The following is a 19338-nucleotide window of genomic DNA, read 5'->3' on the forward strand; positions in this document are numbered from 1 at the left end:
ATATTGCCCAGAAGAAGAGGCTGATCCCCCTCGTGCCCTAGCAACATTTATCAGTAGCTATTCCGGCTGATCTCGGGCGGCAAGGCAAAAATTCTCGCTTTAAGGCCGTCACGCACGTAAGATCAATCCCAGCCTCTTGGGCGTTCCGTGACTTTTTGCAGACAGACTTTGCAGACAGATGTGTCCTGCTTGCAGTGCTGGCGGTCGGTGTATCGTCTGCTCTTCCTTTTGATCAGTCTGGGGATCAGGAATCTCCTCCGGAATCCCCTCCAGGAGTCCTCTCTCGGTGGCCACCTGGATTGCTTTGTGGTCGACCGATCGTGGTCGCCAGCCCTAATGCTAGAGAGCAAACGCGGCGGAAGGATTGACGTCATCCCACTCAGGGTGTTTTTTCTGATACACTTCGGGGCATGTCTTCTTGCTGCTCTAAGATAAGCCTTCTAAGAGCAATATTAAACAGAGTAAGTTGTATAGAGGATTTGAACAAAATTTTGACATAAATACATCTAAAACGGTAATTAATAATTAATAATTTGCACGCATGTATTAAAATTACGTCTTCTTATTATTACATCTTCTGATAGAAATAATGAAGAAATCCTTTAGATAGAAATAATAGAAAAAAAATTTAAACATACAAAGAGTAGCAGCATAGAAATATTACCAGCTAATGCGAAGAACTAATACAGACAATATTTACACGTGAAGAGAAAGGTTTAAAAGGAAAAAGTTTTAAAAGGAAATTCATTAGATTAAAAGATCTGAAGAATTATTGTACAGAATTTTTCTAAAGAGCTACTTCGAGAGACGCGTCTATGCTACGCTGTCACAGATGGCGGAAAAGTCCATTCCTAAATAATCTGGGCTGGAATTGTTCAGATGAGGAAGCAAGGATTTTGACACCAATAGAATCACATACGTAAACGCCAATACCTCCATCCCCCCTTCTCCTCACGATCAAGCCTGATAAGGTGGAAACCCGGAAATTGATTAGTTGTTCGGGAATATGTGACTTTAACCAAATCTTCAATAACGCTATTAGGTCGAAATTACAATTAGAAAAGTAGATGAAAAATTCAGTGAAGTGGGGAAGGAGGGAAGAGGCATTGACAATTCACGTGGCAGATCCGTAGAGAGGTGGGAGGAGCATCAAGGGATGAGCATCATTTCTTCTGCTACAGTCCCCACTTAAAAATGGTCACGTGCCGATAAGGGGGCGGAAGGCCGTTGCGATATCTGAGGGCTCGGTTCGACGAAATTGCCGCCACGAAAGGGTGCAACAACGGAGGTTACATTCGAAATGCGCAAAAACTCGATTAGAGACAGTTGTAAGGGGAGGGGGGAGGGGGGGCGTCACATGGTCCGAGATTAAAAGAAAAGGAACTCCGACGGCAATAGACTCAAGATTTGCACAGTTTCGCAGGTGGATAGAAATGGCGAGATCACGTTTAGTAAAGATTCAATCATTTTGGACTCAAGCCATGCAAACGTCCCTTCCCCACCACGCGTTGAGCCTCCCCGGAGGGTATGAGTCTCGTGGCGACAGGAAGCCTTTTATTCACATCAAATCATGAGCTGGCGAGGGCTCAAAACTTCCGACTCATCAAGGGTGCCCTTGGCGCGCTTCGCGTCTATCCGATCATGAATTGTTGAAGAGGAAAACCGTACAATCAGAGGACGGAGGCGATCGCTTTTTCCCAAGATACGGAAATATTCTACTATTTTACCCGACGATACGCTGATACCGAAAACTGAAGCAACGCTGTTGGTGAGAGCATGCAAGCTTTAAGGGGACGCTCGGCGACTTCAAAGAGAATTATTTCGGAGCTGATTTTCATGTTCCAGGGCTTCAATTTGAGCAGCAAGGCGAGACGCATTGTCAGTTGACCTGACGGGAGCGGGCGAAAAAATCTCCAAGGCATGAAGGCGTTCGTCGACGTTGTCATGCGTGCCCCTCAGATCTTCGATGGCACGGGAGAGAACTTCAGTTTTTAGCGAGAGAAGCTAAGATTAATTTATTGACAGAAGCAGTAATTCTGAACGCTGAGCTCAAGCAAAGAAATTTGATTCTTAATTGATGTTCGTTACTTTATCCAGAGAGGAGAAAAGGCCTCCTGAAGGTATCGGCCTCCGATGACATCATTCCATTTGCATCAGTATACGCAGGAACCGCAAGGAGAATGCTTAACTGATCCTGAAGTTTTGCAGAGGCGGCAGGCAATTCCGACGAAGCCTTCCCGAGGGCACTTTGAGGCATCGAGGGACGCAAGACATTCCCCATGGAATACGTGCTTGCATGTTCCATTGCAATAAAGCGCATTAGCCACAATAAATTTTTTACAATGACCACAAGTCAACGTTCTTGTGAAGCATGTATGTTAGATGTAACACCAAGTAGTTTTTAGTTGCGCGAATACAAGCCAATTATCATTACACAAGAAAATGTTAAATTTGGTTATTAAGTAGAAATAAAAAATATGCTAGTTTATTTTCAAACAGGCTCACCAATACAAACCGATGTTATCGACATAAGCAACAAGTCGCAGGCGATAAGTCGGAACTCAGAAGCTAATCAGCACGGCAGGCGCGTGTGCAGAGTGATAGATCCAAGATGCCAGAGAAATTATTGTCAAGCACCATTAAGAAAAGATGAATAAATCTTAGCAACGGATTGACGAAAGTATTCACGACGAATGGATGATATCAAGAATGAATTAAAGCATTAAGATCCTTAACTAGAGGTCTGGAAAAAAGGCAACAAATAGCAGTACAGAGTTCAAATTACAGAGCCGCAAAAGACACGTCAGTGCGAATTACTCACCAGAGAGAGAGAGAGAGAGAGAGAGGGGGGGGGGGGGGAGTTTATATTACACAAAGTATTACACTGTGCAGCGAAAATAAATTTTTTTTCATACATAGAAAACTCAAATTTTCCGTGAAAGTAGAGATGAAATCTAGTATTTGTGTGCGTTTAATTTAGTGATATCAAATCATTTGCATTTTTTTATGTGCATTTGAACAGATTATTTCGGCCATGGTGCAAAATAAAATTTTACAATTGTCTAAAAATCATTTACTTTCATACAAAATTAGTCGCTGAATGAGAAAATGATAAAATTAAATCGAAAATAAAGGAAAATGATGAAAATATGTATTTTCAATTAAAAATTACTCAAAATTTTCGATCTTTCTATAAAAGCAGTTATAACGCATTTTTCTTGAAGTTAGCTACGTATAATGTTGCGATGCGATTCAGGCTTACAACACTTACAAATTATTTCATTCTTGTTGTTTATCAAATGTTAAACAAATGCTCACAAGTGTTATGAGCATTTTCAGAACAGAGCCTAAAACAAAAGTAAAACAAGTTAAAGCAAAGTGAAAATTAAAAACAAAAAGAAAAATGCAGTGTCCATTTCGTAATAACTTTTGCTATTTGTGCAGTTTACATATGCCGCCTAAATATTTACGCAATATCAAAAAGTATTATGGAAGATTTTGAAGGTTATTTATATCTTATGTACCGAATTTTATGATACATGTCGAAAGCTGTGTGTAATTACTGTCATCGTGCTATGTTCGCATGAAAACACAAAAATAAGATTCTATTAATAAATTGTTTAACTTTAAAATTTATCTTAATTTTAATAACTTTAAATTTAATTTTCTTTATTTTGTTAGAAAAATGAGTAACAAATGATGCTTTTAAATGAAGTCATGCAAAATACATTTTCTTATTAATATTTATAAAGAAATTAATATTTATAAAAAGGCCGAAAAAAGACAAATTTGAACGATTTTCGATTAAAAATGCATTTTTTCATCATTTTACTGTATTCCAATCGCTTTAATTTGATTATTTTCATTCAACGATAAATTTTACAAGGAAATACATAATTTTATGGAAATGCATTCGAAAAACAGTTCGCAAAGTTCGGTGTACATGCGACATGTGGATTGGAAATTTCTAGAACAATTTCAAACGTTTCTAGAAGTTTTCAAAAAACAAACTTGACAATGACCTCTAATTGATAAAATCAAAAAATATAATTAAAGTTGCATGTACACAAAAAACCAACTGTTAAAACGGCAATCAAATTCGAATCGGTCACAGCGCGCGCGTGCTCGCGTGACGCAAAATGCATAACATACTGACACCCAAATCAGAATTCCTGATTTGGCGGGCGCGCATGGCAATAGCGTACTTGGTCATCGCAATCGAAAATTGCCAATCTCTGCCCGAAATGGGGTCACCTTAACTTTTATAATTTTTTAAGAATCTCATAGACGATTGAAAAAGAAAGTCTTTGTTCTAGAAAATAGATAAAAGACCGAATCAAGCAGTAATTTTCCTTCACTTTTTCGATCAAAATTAACGCTCCGCAATACTGTGCAATCGCCTTTAAGACGCTCCGCCGCAAAAAAACCGTCGCGTTAGACTTGTGATCGATTACAAAGATTCACGTAAATCGAATTTTAGTTCAAAACGCCTTTCCGCTCAAATTCTCTCTCTATCGCTCTCGCTTTATCTCGCTCTCGAACGTTGTTGGTCCTTCAAGCCGGATACGCCTTCGTCGATTATTGCTCGTTCGGGAGTACCATCGCGTTCAGTGCGCGTAAAACCTAAAAGAACAAAGAGAGAACGTAAGTAAATCATGAGTGAGGAAATAAATACTTTGCTGACCGCTCAGACATCCACGATCGCATGATCATCAATAGATCAGTGACAAATTTAAAGAAGATGGGTATGACCAACATCACTCTCCATATCGAAACCCGTTTAGCGCTTCTCGATCAACTGTGGACGAAGTTCGAAAAACAGCATGAGCTTATATGAGCATTATAAGGAAGCCTTCGATGAAAGTGAATACAGTACGTTTCAATTCGTCGATTCCGTTGAAATTACTTATGTGCAGCAGCGTAACCTGTTGAACGATTACCTGACAAAGTTCAAGGCTGAGAAGTCAAATGCAGTTCCTCCGAATGAATCGGGAAACGATTTTTTCACCAAATCGCTGCCGCGTCTGAAAATCCGATCATTTTCGAGCGCGTTTGAAGACTGGTCATCATTTCGAGACATATTCTTGTTCATCATCGATAATAATTCGTCTATCTTAAACGTAGAAAAGTTCCATCATTTAAAGCATTGCCTAGAAAGGTCCAGTGAAGCATTGATACGTTCGTTAGCCGTAGATAATTATTCTCGTGCATGGGCGTTGTTGTGCAAGCATTACAAGAACAAAAAAGAATTGTCGCGCTCCAATTTTTGCACATTCACCGCAGTACAAAAGATGAAAAGCGATAGCCGAGAAACTTAGCTGCATTAACAACTTATGCTGCTATCAGTGAATGGTCAAGAAAATATAGGAAGATCAATTCATTCGCATGGCTTCGACTTCTTCAATCACTTCATCATCGAGCTCTTCGACCCGAAGAATCGCCTTGAGTGGGAATCTCACACGAGCGATTCCACGGACTTGTTAGATCACGATACCTTGATGGACTTCATTATCAAGTGAATTCTGACTCTCAAAACCAAAGGTCACCAAGGTCTTCAGAGATTCACCGCGAAATCGCACGTCGCTAAACGTTCAGCCGACGCTCCTGGCTGTGTTTTATATAAGGGTAGGCATAATGTAATGATGTGCGAGTCATTCAAGGCGAAATTCGCATCCGAACGAAAGTCCGTCGCGGAAACACACCGATTGTGTTACAATTGTCTCGGTTCCAATCGCGAAGTGCCAGTAAACGAAGACGTGTTTTACGTATAAGGCGAGACATCACACGCTATACGAAGCGTACGTCACTGCGAAGCCTGCCGACGTAAGCGCGTTGACCGCTGTACGCAAAGGCGACGAATGCAAGGCCATTATGCTCGCTACCGCGAGAATTACTGTCGATGATCGCCACGGGGATCCACATCCGGTTAGAGTCTTAATCGATCAAGGATCGCAAGTATCTTTGATCTCCGCTAGTCCAGCGTCTGCGATCTCGCGCGGCAATCTTAATTTTCGGAATTGGCTCACTCGGATTCCTGTCGCAGGAAAGTGTCTCTCAGTCTCACCTCCAGGATCAATGGAGCTCGAGTTATCGATGTCGCTTTCATCCTGCCACATCTTACGCTATATCAAGGAGCAGCTACGACATGCAAGACTACATGGCCTCACATTGAAGGTCTCCAGCTGGCTGATCCGCCATTTACTACCGCCGATCTCATCGTGCTGTTACTCGGCGCGAAAGTGTGCTCTATCATTTTACAAGAGGGTCTTCGAAAGAATGATCCGCATACTCCCGTCGCTCAGTGCATTCTGCTCGGATGAATTCTCTCGGAAGGCTGCGGCGAGAATCACTCCACACCGCTCCTTCCAGTGCACCGCCGACTACGAGCTGACCTCGTACAACGCACACACGTACAACGTTTTTAGGAGCAAGAAAAGGAATCTTTAACCTCAGTGTCTATCACGCCAGAAGAACAACGATGCGAGGAAATCTTTGCTCGAACTCACAACCGCACAGCTACAGGAAGGTACGTCGTGCGATTGCCATTTACCGCGTCGCCAATAGCACTCGGTGACACCCGCCATGGAGCGACGGTGCGAAATGTGACGTTTGGTTCGGACGTCTGTACTACACCTTTTTAAAAGAATATGAAGAGTTGGATCACATGGAATTAGTGCCAAGATCATCGAAGTCACAAGCAAGATGCTATCTACCTCACCATGGAGTACTCCGAAAATCGAGCGCGTCAATCAAAGAGTGATATTCAACGGATCTCAGAGTATAAGGTCCGATAAGTCATTGAACACTCAGCTATTAGTTGGCGCTAACCGATTCCATCGCTTGCCGATGTGCTGAGGCGATGGCACCGATACGCAATCGTGACGGACATCGAAAAAATGTATCGTCATGTGGCGCCTGAGGATAGAGATTACCAACGTATTCTCTGGCGTCACACAGTCAGCGATCCGGTGTCCAAGTATCGGTTAAATACAGTGACATACGATCTGTCGTGCGCGCCATTTCTCGTCCGCACACTTCATCAGCTCGCCGACGACGAAAACGTAAAATTTCCGTGAGATTCCGCCATATTGAGACACGACTGCTACATCGACGATTTCGTGATCGGAGCACTAAAGACGAGACAATCGCGATACAATCCGAGCTCCGTTAGCTGTGCATGGCGGGCGGGTTCCCGCTGAAAAAATAGGCCGCCAACCATCCTGAAATTCTCTTCGGTATTCCTGTGGATCACTATCTCGCGGATTCGCGGTTGTGAGAACACGAGAATGACGCAACGCTGAACTTGCAGTGGCACCCGGTCGACGACACCTTCACATTTTCAATTCGAAGTCGCATCGTTGAAAAATTCAAAGGAAGGTTCTCTCGGAGATCGCGCGTTTATTTGATCCGCTCGGATCGGTTGATACCGATAGTGATCCGCGCAAAAAACTTGTTTCAGTCAGCGTGGTTACATCAGCGTGGACTAGGAAGCCCCGCTCCCTCAAACAGACGCCTTGGAGTCGTTTCCTGGAGGAACTCCCAAAGCTTGAACAGCTTCGAATCAACCGCTTAAACACCCGGTTAAACACGGGCGCCAAGGATGCGAGAATGGAGTTGCACGAATTCTCCGATGCGAGGATACGCAGCCGTGGTGTATCTTCGTGTCATCAGTCCCAACTGTGTCAACGTTCTCTTGCTAACGGCAAAGAGCAAGGTCGTTCCGATCAAGCCAGTGTCCTTGCCACGATTGGAACTGTGTGCCTTGCTCACAAAATTAATCGCACACACACACGCACTGTTCTAAGCCTGTCCACAGCTCCAATCACCTCTGATCCGAGGTCACTCTATACTGGATTCAGAGTCACGCCTTTCGATGGAAGACTTATGTGGCCAACCGCGTGTCCATGATACAGGAGGCGCTTCCAGAAGGTCATGGCGTCATGTTCCCAAAAAGGACAACCCGGCCGACTGCGCCTCTCGGGGGATAACACCAGGAGAGCTTGATCATCCATTCTGATGGTCAGGATCCTCTTGGCTGCTCAAGGACAACTCCATCTGGCCTAGCGCACAACCTGAAGCTCTACAGGAGGAATTGCTCGAGCAACGTGTTCACTCTCGCATTGTCAAAGGTTGTCACGGAAGCTCCTCCTCCGATTCTCCTCACTTCACCGGCTCCTGAGGATCACAGCATGGTGTCTACGTTGGCTATGCTCAAGAGAGATGTCAACGACGGAAGGAAATCCGGAGTCGACATTGACACCCAACGAGTTCGCACTTGGACGATAGATCCGAGCAGTCCAGGCACTACGCGCATGAGGTCACTGCCGCAAAAGATCAGTGTCACCTCGCAGCCAATTACGAGCCTTGAATCCATTCATAAACGAACACGGAGTGCTGAGAGTCGGAGGTCGCCTGAAGCATGCAGTTCTCTCTCCGAACGAATAGCATCCAATGATCATTCCGCCGCACTTACACCTCACATGCTTCTTGATCATGTCACCGCCGTACACTCTATGGAGGAGTATAGTTGACTCTGGGTCTGTGATATTGCGACTATTATATATTAGATCCCTCGAAGGCGAACTATGACAACATATTGGTTGCATCGGTGCGTCAGATCTTGTACCAGATGGAGAGGAGTCACGCCACAACCGCCAATGGTAATCTTCCTCAAGGACGCGTAACTCCTGCACGTCCATTCCTCAGAACCGGCATCGACTACGCCGATACTAATTCGCACGAATCGAGGACATGGGCACCGGTCCCACAAGGCCTTCGTCGCAATTTTTGTGTGTCTCTATTCTAAAGCGACGCATCTTGAGGTCGTTTCCGATTACACGACGGACGCATTTCTGGCTGCACTTTGTCGATTCACATCACGGAGAGGACTATGCTCGGATATCTACTCCGACTATGGCACGAACTTCATTGGCGCCGACCGACAGATATGACAGCTTCTTCGTGCATCTTTCGTCAACGGCAGCCTCATCGCGCATGCTGCTGTCACAAAAGAAATCCGACGGCACTTCAACCCACCTCCTACCTCACTTCGGAGGTCTCTGGGAAGCAGCAGTAAAGTCGACGAAGTATCATCTTTGAAGAATAATCAGCGACACCACGCTCACCTACGAGGAGATTAGCACTTTCTTAATTCAGATAGAGGTCTGCCTGAATTCTCGGCCTTTGCTGACGTTATCTGACGATCTCTCCGCGCTCACTCCAGGACATCTGCTTATTGGAGCCCCACTGCTAGCCATCCAGAACCGTCACTCACAGAGAAGGCGAGCTCTCTCTCTCTCTCGTGGCAGCAACTTCAAAAAATGCATGATCATTTTTGAGAAAAGTGGTCACGCGAGAATATCTGCATTCCTTGATCTTACGCTCGAAGTGGTGCAAGGTAAGCACTGCTCCTCAGATTGGCTCATTGTGCCTCATAATTTCAGAGACATCACCACCAAATAAATAGCTTCTAGCTCGCATTCCAAAGCTGCATCCAGAAGAGGACGGTTATGACCCGACCCGTTATACCCGACGATATTGACCCGAATAGCAACTGTTCGCACAACCTCTTCCGAACTCATCCGACCTCTAGTCAAATTGATGATGCTGCCTGGACCCACAGCCTCGATCACTCTACACGCGGACTCGCAAGAGCAATAAAACCTCACATTATAATTGACCGTACGATCTTATTCATATACTGGCATCAGTAAACGCGCGTGTAATCGCGGTAATATTCGCGTTAATTTCATCTATCTTTCGCAATTTTCGATGATACGAATACAATGAATTTAACAATTTTCTTTGTAATATATTTAACGCTTAATGCAATGTACTATATTATATTTCCGAGTTTTAGTTTTGAAATTATTCTGATTACGTTCTCAAATATTGCGCAATCAAGACTTCATAATCATTTTATCTTAATTCTTTAATTTTTATTCGTTAATTCTTTCCAATTGATATCATAGATCACATGACCGCATTTGCGTCATTATATTTCTTAAATAATGTCTCATTATTTGAAACTTAAAACGTCTCCGATCATGTGTAAGCACAGGCTTCCGCGATACTGTGCGCAAGTATTATCAGTCTACACCACCTGAAGCGCTGCGATCCCCCAAATAATTAGCCGAACTCGCAACATCTGTACGCTTGCCTTAATACCTGTAGCGTAAGCATTAATTTCGTCACTGCATGACAAGTGGCGGAATGTTCGAGATGCAACCGAAAAACAGTTTTCGTAGATTCGGTGTACGTGCGATGTAGATTGGAAATTTCTAGAACAATTTCAAATGTTTCTAAAAGTTTCCAAAAAACCCTTCTAGTTGATAATTACTTCTAGTTGATAAAGTCAAAAAATATAATCAAAGCGGCATGTCGTATGTACACAAAAAACCAACTGCTAAAACGGTAATCAAATTCGGATCGGTTACAGCGCACGCGCGCTCGCGTAACGCGAAACGTGTAACATACTGACACCTCAATTCCAGAATTCTTGATTTGGCGGACGCGCATGGCAATAGCGTACCGCCATCGCAATCGAGAATTGCCAATCTCTGCCCGAATTATGGCGTCACCTCAACTTTTATAATTTTTCGAGAATCTCATAGGCGATTAAAAAAGGAAGTCTACAAAATAGATAAAAGGCCGAATCGAGCAGTGATCCTCCTTCTTCGCTTTTTCGATCAAAGTTAACACTCCGCAATACTGTACGCCTTTGAAACGCTCCGCCGCAAGAAAACCGCCGCGTTCGACTTATGATCAATTACGAAGATTCGCGTAAATCGAATTTTAGTTCAAAACTTCTCGCTCAAATTCTCTTTCTATCGCTCTCGCTTTGTCTCGCTCTCGAACATATGTAACATCTTTTCAGACAATCGTAAAATTTCATCTTGCATCGCAGACAAAGTGACCTTCTCTAACCTTCGAACGTGCACAAAAACCGCAAACGATTTGATATCGCTAAATTAAACGCATGTTGATAGTAGATTTCATCTCTATTTTCACGGAAAATTTGAGTTTTTTTATGTGGAAAAAGCTGTTGCTCGGTGTTATATATATTTGTAGCATGTGTTTATATATATATATATATATCTATAGGAACTATGTTTATATATTATACATGCAAACATGCATACATCTATCTTTCCTGTATGTGTTTTGCATGAATGACGATATAGTATAAAATTTATATATCATTCATACAAAACACATATATACATATACACGAAAGATAGATGTATGCATGATTGCATGTATCATATATAAACATAGTTCCTATAGACACATATATAAATAAAGCGTTTTTTGATTAGTCAATTAGTAAAATTCTTTCTTCCAATTGGTCATCATAAACTTCGAAGCATTTGTAGCGCCAAATGGACCGCACCCTCAATCTCATTACTGATCTTAGATCCAGCGCACGATGAAAGAAATATTAGGAAGAGGAACAAATATAAAAATCAGAGAAATAAAAATGCTAGAAATGCGTTAAAACGCATAATGGGTATAAATAGACTTGACGAAATACGATGATTTTTTTCCTGAATATTTATGTGGATTAGATTCTTGCCATAGTCTTGACTGACAGTGCCAGCACCGCAGTCAATACGATAGTAAGAATCATTTTTTTTTTTTTGGTAACGGAGGGGAAATGCCTGACGCATATCCCGGGCCTCGGGGGAGAGCCCGGAGTTATGTGGGGCTTGCACCCACTAAAACCCCTCCGGGTGTTCTTACCAGGCCATAGTTGAGGAGCTCCCAGGAACGCGTGCAGCATACTTCTGAGAGTCTCTCTGGCCAGTCAGCTTTGGTTGGTCGACATTCTTTCCCTCCCGGGGTTTCGTCAGAGACGAGCGGTACGAGACACGCCTGCCCGATTCGGGCGCTGGGGGGGGGGGGACACCACCCCCGCGCCCGCCGCTCCATTTGTTGTTGGGGGGCGGAAGTTGGAGATCCCGGCCCCCGCCAGGATCCCCAGTCCCCCAAGGGGCGCCAAACTTGAAAGTTTTGGCGCCCCTCATGCCTTGGCATCGCAAGAGACACTCTCGCGGCGCACTCCCCGCGCGCGGCGGTGCAAGGCTACTGGCCCGGGCGCGCATTCGACGCGCCCGGGGGATGATGAGCCACTATACCCCGCGCGCAGGGGGGTTAGCTAATGTCCAGCGGCGGTGCGACCCTAGGGTCGGCAATCCGCCGCCGCTTCATAGCGCCCCGCGTCCGAGACGAGGAGGAGGGACCGCCAGCCCCGCCACCCCCACATACACCTCCGTCATCTTCCTGCTCGTTCACCTCAGGTATGGGGGGGGAGGTTTCACTCGCCACCGTTTTCACCCCGTGGGGCGGTCCCGGCGGCGAGTATGTGCGAGCGTTCCGGCTGAAGCCGGCGACCGCGTTGTCCCCCAATACCCATCTCCTCCCCCTCCATCACTCCCGCCGCCCAGGGCAATAAGGAGGCGGCGGAGGAGGACCTCGGCCACCCGGGGCCCGCTCTCGCAATCTTTCTGCCTCCTCCTTCTGCGACATCACCCGTTCGCAGAAGGAGGAGAACGCCTTCCATGCACTCTCCCTGCCGACTATCGCCCTGACGACAGCCGGCAGGGAGAGATCTCCCCCTATCTCCTGGATCAAGACGCCGCGCTCGGTCGCCCATGCCGGGCAGGCTTCGAGCGTATGCTGCGCGGTGTCCCGGTCCTCGTCGCAATGGTGACAGCGTGCGGTCGGCTCCTTACCAATGCGACACAGGTATTCCCCGAAACATCCGTGTCCGGTGAGCACCTGCGTCGCGTGAAACGTCAGTCCGCCCCATCCCCTGCCTACTCATTCCTCGAGGCAGGGGAGGGATCGAGGCAAGGGAGTAAGAATCTAATCCAGCTGATAATCTATCAAAAAAACAAGCGTCGTATGCAGGTTTATGACACGTGCAACATGTATTATTTGTATCTATTGTGTATTACGTTTGATGTACACTGATAATGTTTTGATTTTATTAATCTTTAATATATATTCCTGTTCTTAATATTTCTTTTATTGTGCGCAGGGCTTTCACACGCAATACATATACATTTTACAATATATATTTACTTTTTTACATCCAGCGTTGAAGGTTACAGTGGCGGAGTGTCATTCTGTCCTGGTCTAATAAACGATGAGGATAGAAAGACACAAATAAGCTAATAATGTCTTCCCAACGTATCCAGGAATAAAAATTTCGATAAATGTTGTATAGAAACACGAAAAGGGATAAGATAAAACTTTTAGAAAATTTTCCAAGAGAATAGTTCATGATGTATGATAAAGACAGTAATTGTTAATTGTAAGTCAGACTTGCTCATATTATTCATATTGTACAGCACTGCTGCAAATTATTCGCCGAACTTTCAGCCGATTTTCGATTTGATTTCACCAATCCGCACACTCAGTTTAAATACTGAGAATTTAGGTTAAGTTTTGCTAAGTTTTGCTAAGTTTTTTTTAGGCTAATTTTAGCTAAGTTTTACGCCTTAAAATGTCATTGTAGACGCCTATTTTTATAATAGGGGCGCAAATCGCAAGCTGTAAGAAATTGACCAAACATAATTAAGTATGAGAAGAATAATTAGTTATGATTGGTTAATTTTTTACGGCTTATCGCTTACGACTCTATCGTAGAAACAGGCCTTGTACATATGATTATTTCAACAACCGATGGTAGCAAAATGAGAAAAATAGTTATTTACGCAGAGTGAGAAGGATAATACGCGCGACGCGTGTCAACAATCGGGTGTCTATGAAGTTAGCACCGCAACATTAAAATTTACATCTGATTAGAGTTCTCGTTTCTTTTTAATGAGAAGAAGAGTTCTCTATAATTTATAACAAGAGCGCGTTCCGTTCAATAATTATTTTTTAATAATTTTTAAAAAATGAGGTGCTAATTTTTTATAAAAATCGAGATCAAATAGTTTTGAGCAGCTCAATGACTTCATTTCGTGAATACTTAGAGTCCCTGATATATAAAAAAAATTTTTGATAATAAAATTTATTAAAAAAATATAAAATTTTTGAAGAAAAAATTATTCTATAGTTCTATAGTTCTATAGTTCTGTCACGCGTTAATTGTTATTGTATTATTTTGAAGAGTTCTAAAATTAATACAGACCCAAAAATAAAAGAAATCTGTACTTGAATGAAATTAGAAAAATTGATTCCAAAAACATGTATCTCCTTATAGCCATTTAATCGCATTTTTACTTAATATTTTTTGATAAAACTTAAGAACTGACAAGCACTTTAATCAGAACTATTAGAACTCTTAAAAAATTTTTCAACGTCGGACTTGGAAAATTTTCAATAATAGAGTACAAATGTCTCAATATCTCGGAAACTGTTAGCCCAATCGCATTTTCACCTAATACTTTTCGATAGAACTCATCAAAAACTATTCAGAATTTTAATCAGAACTACTACAATATTTAAACAATTTTTCGTCGATAATGAAATTAAACCGACATTAAAGTTAATTTACATCGGCAAAAATGGATATATTAGTGACTTAAAAATTATTTGATATTTCTTTCCTTTTATAAGAATGTGAAATTGCACTTAATATTTATTTATAAATAATAATAAATAAAATCGAGATCTCGAGAATTTAAGAATAAATAGATAGTAGGCAATTGAGAGCAATAATACACTGTAATTCGTGCGTTATGTATTCAAATCTTACTTATCTAAGGCCGTTTTATGTAAGACTTAGGATGCTATTCCATTTGTGCGTTTTTATCGTAGATAAATTGTTTAAGCCAGGTTGATTGGATATGGGATATAAAGATTCGAGGACTTCTCTATTCTGTACATACAAGTATTGTCGTACAAATGCAATATCAGTCTTATATATAACATTTGAATACGCGACATATAATAAAATAAATTAAAAAATTTTTTTTATAGTTCCAGTAGTTCTGATAAGAGTTCTGGACAGTTCTCGACGAGCCCTATCGAAAAGTATCAGATAAAGCGGTTGGATTAACGGTTTTTGAAATATGGGACATTTAATACATAGTCGAAATTTTTCTAAGTCTAACGTCGAAAAATTTTTTAAGAATTTCTTAAGTAGTTCTGATTAAAGTTCTGTGTAGTTCTCAACGAGTTCTATCGAAAAGTAATAGGTGAAAATGCGATTGGAACAATGCTTTTCAACAATGCGACATATAAAATAAGTCATCAAAAATTTTTTTAAGAGTTCCAATAGTACTGATTAGAATTTTATGTAGTTCTCGACGAATTCTATCGAAAGATATTAGGTGAAAAAAAGTTCTATCGATAAGTATTATGTGTATAAGCAATTGGACAAACGGTTTACAAGATGTCATTAAAAATTTTTTTAAGAGTTCCAGTAGTTCTGATTAGAGTTCTGAATATTTCTCGACGAGTTCTATCGAAAGATGAAAAAGTTAACAGTTTCCGAGACACGGGACATTTGATACGTAGTCGTAATTTTTCAAAGACCAACGTCAATATAATAATTTTTTAAGAATGTCGATTAGAGTTTTCGATGAGTTCTATCGAAAGATATTAGATGAAAAAGCGATTGGGCCATTAGTTTTCAAGATACGTGGCATATAATGCAATCAAAAATTTTTTTGGAAGTTGTTCTGATTAAGGTTCTGTGTAGACAAGTTTTTTCGAAAAGTATTAGGTGAAAAGCGATTGGGCTACGGTTTTCGAGATACGTTTAACGCTGTCCAAGCTCCGCATGCATGGAGCTGAGGGAGTAAACGCATTCGCTTCGTCCTGAAGCTTCTAACGAGCCGGGGATCGAATGGAGGACGAAGTGGAAACCTCAACTTGTGCTCCGCTAAATGGACACACGAGTCGGACGTACTTTTAATTTAAAGGGCTCAAACTGGGGCCCAGTGTGCGGCTAAAATACTTTAACGCCAGATGTGCCAGTACGTCTGTATGCTATGACTTTCGGTCATGGAACTTAATCCAGGTGACCGGGAAGAGAACGAAATGCAACCGCGGGAGAGTTTACAATGAATACAAGAAAAAATTATTCAAATTAAGGGGGGAAACCACAGTAGAACACGAAAAAGTAAGTATATTTTCGGGAATTTTTTTTGGCTCAATGAAATGATCAATCAAAAATTTGTAAAATAAGCATTATAATATTATGAATGAAGTACAAATAAGAATTTTTTCATACATTTTTGGTACAAAATGGCGGCTGTGCCGCACTTGTCCGATGGCGCCTATTTTTGAAGGAGGGACCATGGGCGGACATCTAGAGTCCTTAATTTTTGACCTGGAACAAAAAATGACAGTTTTTTAGGTTCTATATATCAATAGCTATGGAAGTACGTAGGATTTTTTCGATATATTAATTTTTCGCAAAATGGTGCACGTTTTAAACTTGCAAATTTAACAAAAAAAAACGCCATAAAATTGTTGATAAAAAAAAACCATGTAATATAAAAAAAAACTCTACGCACTTCCATAGAGAAAGGTATTCTGAATATACTGTCAAAATTTGAAACCGGATCGGTAAAGATTTATTCGAGTTATGTGTCCGCCCAGTTTAAAAAAAGTGGTTTCGAGAAAAACGCGTTTAAAGTTTTAAGTACTGTAAAATCATATAATATTTTTATATACCTCTAATCTGCGATGCCTGCGCCATACAATTGGCCTTCTTCATCTATCTCCTGCTCTTGTTTGGCCTTTCGAATTGTTTTCAGATCGATGCAGGCCTGTTTTGCGCCCTCACTCAAAGATCGTTCCGCTTTCTATATGCGTTTCTCATCCAAGTCCATGCATAGTTCGTAATTTTTTGGGCCAATTTTCATGCCCATGACCTGGATTATATATAAAATTGATATTAATCCGTCATTAAAAACACACGAAGCGATGTTCGTAGCAATGTCGATGATTATTTTGCCGGAATTCATAGTTTTCGGAGCCATCGCCCACACTGTCGAGTGAAGCTCTCATTGCTGTTTTGAGTGAAACCCCCGATGCAGCGAGTGAGAAGATCATCCATAGTGAGTTGTTCGTAAACTGGCTTAATTGCTTCATAAACTATATCAGACATTAGTGATTTGTGCGTATAGGTAGCCAAAATGTTAGAAGATTTCGCCCTTTGCCACGAGCACCATGAATTTTCTCCAGTCGGGCAATCGTCGTGTTGGGGATGGTTATCCGTAGATATTTTGTGAATGTGGCCCATATAGCTGTCTTCATTTTTTCGACTGATTCGCAATTTCTACGAATAGCTAATCCGAAATATATTGACAGTTCGTCGATCAGTTTGCCTGTCGATTTCCCTTTTCCTCCCAAGCCTTTTGTGCGTTTCTTCAAATTACGGAGGTGGGTGCCCATGCGTTTTTGTACGTGATCTACGCATTTCTTTTTAGTTATTGTTTATTTTCGGAGGGAAGTTCCTTCTCCATCGCCATTATACCTGCTCCCGTATTCATAAATTACAGCGCGCGCAGGAATCACAAAAGGCGCTCGGAGCATACCTGAGAGTTGCGCAGAATGGAAAATTTGGGTATTCCGAAATTTTTGCGGCACTCCATCTTTTGGTATGTTATTCTTAAGACCCTAAAGCACCTTATAAGCGAAAAAAAATTTTTTCGATTTTTTCAAACTTTTATTGTGGTTTCCCCTCTTAATAAACGAGAGTTAAATTTAATAATAATACAATAAAGAAATATTTAGCAATACATTTTTGATACACGATTTGTTTGGTTTGTTTCGTCTTGGTTAGGTATGTTTTTATGTGCGTGTGTGAAAGTCATCATGTGACAGAAGAAAGAAGTTATAGAGAGGATAGCGAGGGAACAAAAAGGGCAGGAAGTTTTGAATGGATCTGAGAGGGTTTGGTCTGACTTTCCTCGGACGATGATAGTATTAACGGGTGGACACGAGCGACCAATCAACAAGGGGCAAGCATTTATCATGAGGCGACGGATTAAAATTATAGCGTGAACGGACTGCAATGTTTTCATTTTCCTTTATATAGGAACTCTACAAGGAAGAAAGAGAGAAAGAAAAGAATAAAAATAAAATAAAAATAAATGAATAATAAAAAGAAATAAAATGACATTGAAATGAATTACCGAAAGAAAAACCGAGGGAGACCAGAAAATAGAGATTTATTATTGAGATGCTCATCCATGAGGGTCCTCCGGCCAGGATGTGTGAGGTTGGTGATTTCTTCAGCACCGATTCTAAATCTTTAAGTCTTGTTGGCCAAGTATGCGAGGTCAATTGAATTTCTCCCGCACTGCTTCTAAACTCTGAGTTTTAAAGTGTTAAAAAAATAAGAACTTTGCTACGTCCGTCTCCAGAGAGAAGGAAAAAAGGCATTAAGTCCCGCGGAGCTGGGGTTTTTATAGTAATCTACTTTGATTAATAGCGTACTGATTGGTGAATAGTTTCGCTAATTAGACGATGGGACCTATTTTTTGCTTTTTAAAGTCAAGAGTGGAAAAAGACATTGATCGGATCTATAGCATGTAAAAGTGTCATCCTTAATTTTATGATCTTGAAATTTATGAGAAAAGCATACGTGCAGTACGTCAAGGAAGCAGCGTCGGCACAGGATCATTCAAGTCTTATCCCTGAACGTCGTGCGTCGTTTCTTAGATTTTATAATTATGGACTCGTGAGAATCATCCGTGATTTGACCATTAAAAAGTATCTTGACGTTACGCTTCTAATGACGTATTTATTATTATTTTAGCCGCAGGCCTGTGTCCGAGGAGCACAGACTCCTCTCCTCCCCTTCCCGTCGTCCTTTTGGTCCCGTCGATCATGTGTACCGTACGTGCACCGATTTTTAGTTTATTTCAGAGCGACATTTACGAGAAGATACTGAATTCTTTGCTTCAGTTTTTAATATAGAAAAAGAAAATTTTTAATCTTTTCTAGGTTATAAACGCTCAACTTGTCCGTTATTCGCAGCCGTCTCTTTATTTCAACAAATTCCAGATTTTCCACGAAAGAAAAGAGTGAGAGTCCGTTGGATGTAACACCTTTAGCCTCAGACAAATGTTGGGGCATGTTGATGCAACATTTACAGGCCAAAAATGTTGATTCTTTTCTTTCTTGATTGAAGGAGTAAAAAAGATGTGCTTCGAAATTTGCTTTCCCTCTTCTCTTTTTCTTTTCATTCGTATTGATAATTGCATTTTAGTGCAATACTGTGTTGAATTACTCTATATGGTATAAGAAGTAAAACATCGATATATATATATATATATATATATATATATATATATATATACATGTATATATATATATATATACACATGTATATATATATAGTATATATATATTTCTTTGAACTTG

The 19338-nt window shown here is 41.3% G+C and overlaps 1 protein-coding gene and 1 pseudogene across 2 annotated transcripts; one reads left to right on the forward strand and one right to left on the reverse strand.

The window, feature by feature from the left end:
* Positions 1 to 4823: 4823 nt before the first annotated feature.
* On the forward strand, positions 4824 to 5318 carry LOC147910864 (uncharacterized). Its single transcript, XM_087412207.1, has one exon. It carries the CDS (start codon positions 4824 to 4826, stop codon positions 5316 to 5318), a length of 495 nt encoding a protein of 164 aa, XP_087268333.1.
* A 10816-nt stretch (positions 5319 to 16134) lies between these two features.
* Positions 16135 to 17561, reverse strand: LOC147910865 (uncharacterized; annotated as a pseudogene). The gene is made up of 3 exons (XR_015547042.1): positions 17505 to 17561; positions 16639 to 17400; positions 16135 to 16291 (listed from the first exon to the last, which is right to left on the reverse strand). The product of XR_015547042.1 is annotated as an uncharacterized LOC147910865 (transcript).
* Between the last annotated feature and the right edge of the window lie 1777 nt (positions 17562 to 19338).

Source organism: Acromyrmex echinatior, chromosome 1, assembly GCF_024713525.1.
Source record: "Acromyrmex echinatior isolate Ae372 chromosome 1, ASM2471352v2, whole genome shotgun sequence".
In the NCBI taxonomy this organism is placed as follows: Eukaryota; Metazoa; Arthropoda; class Insecta; order Hymenoptera; family Formicidae; genus Acromyrmex; species Acromyrmex echinatior.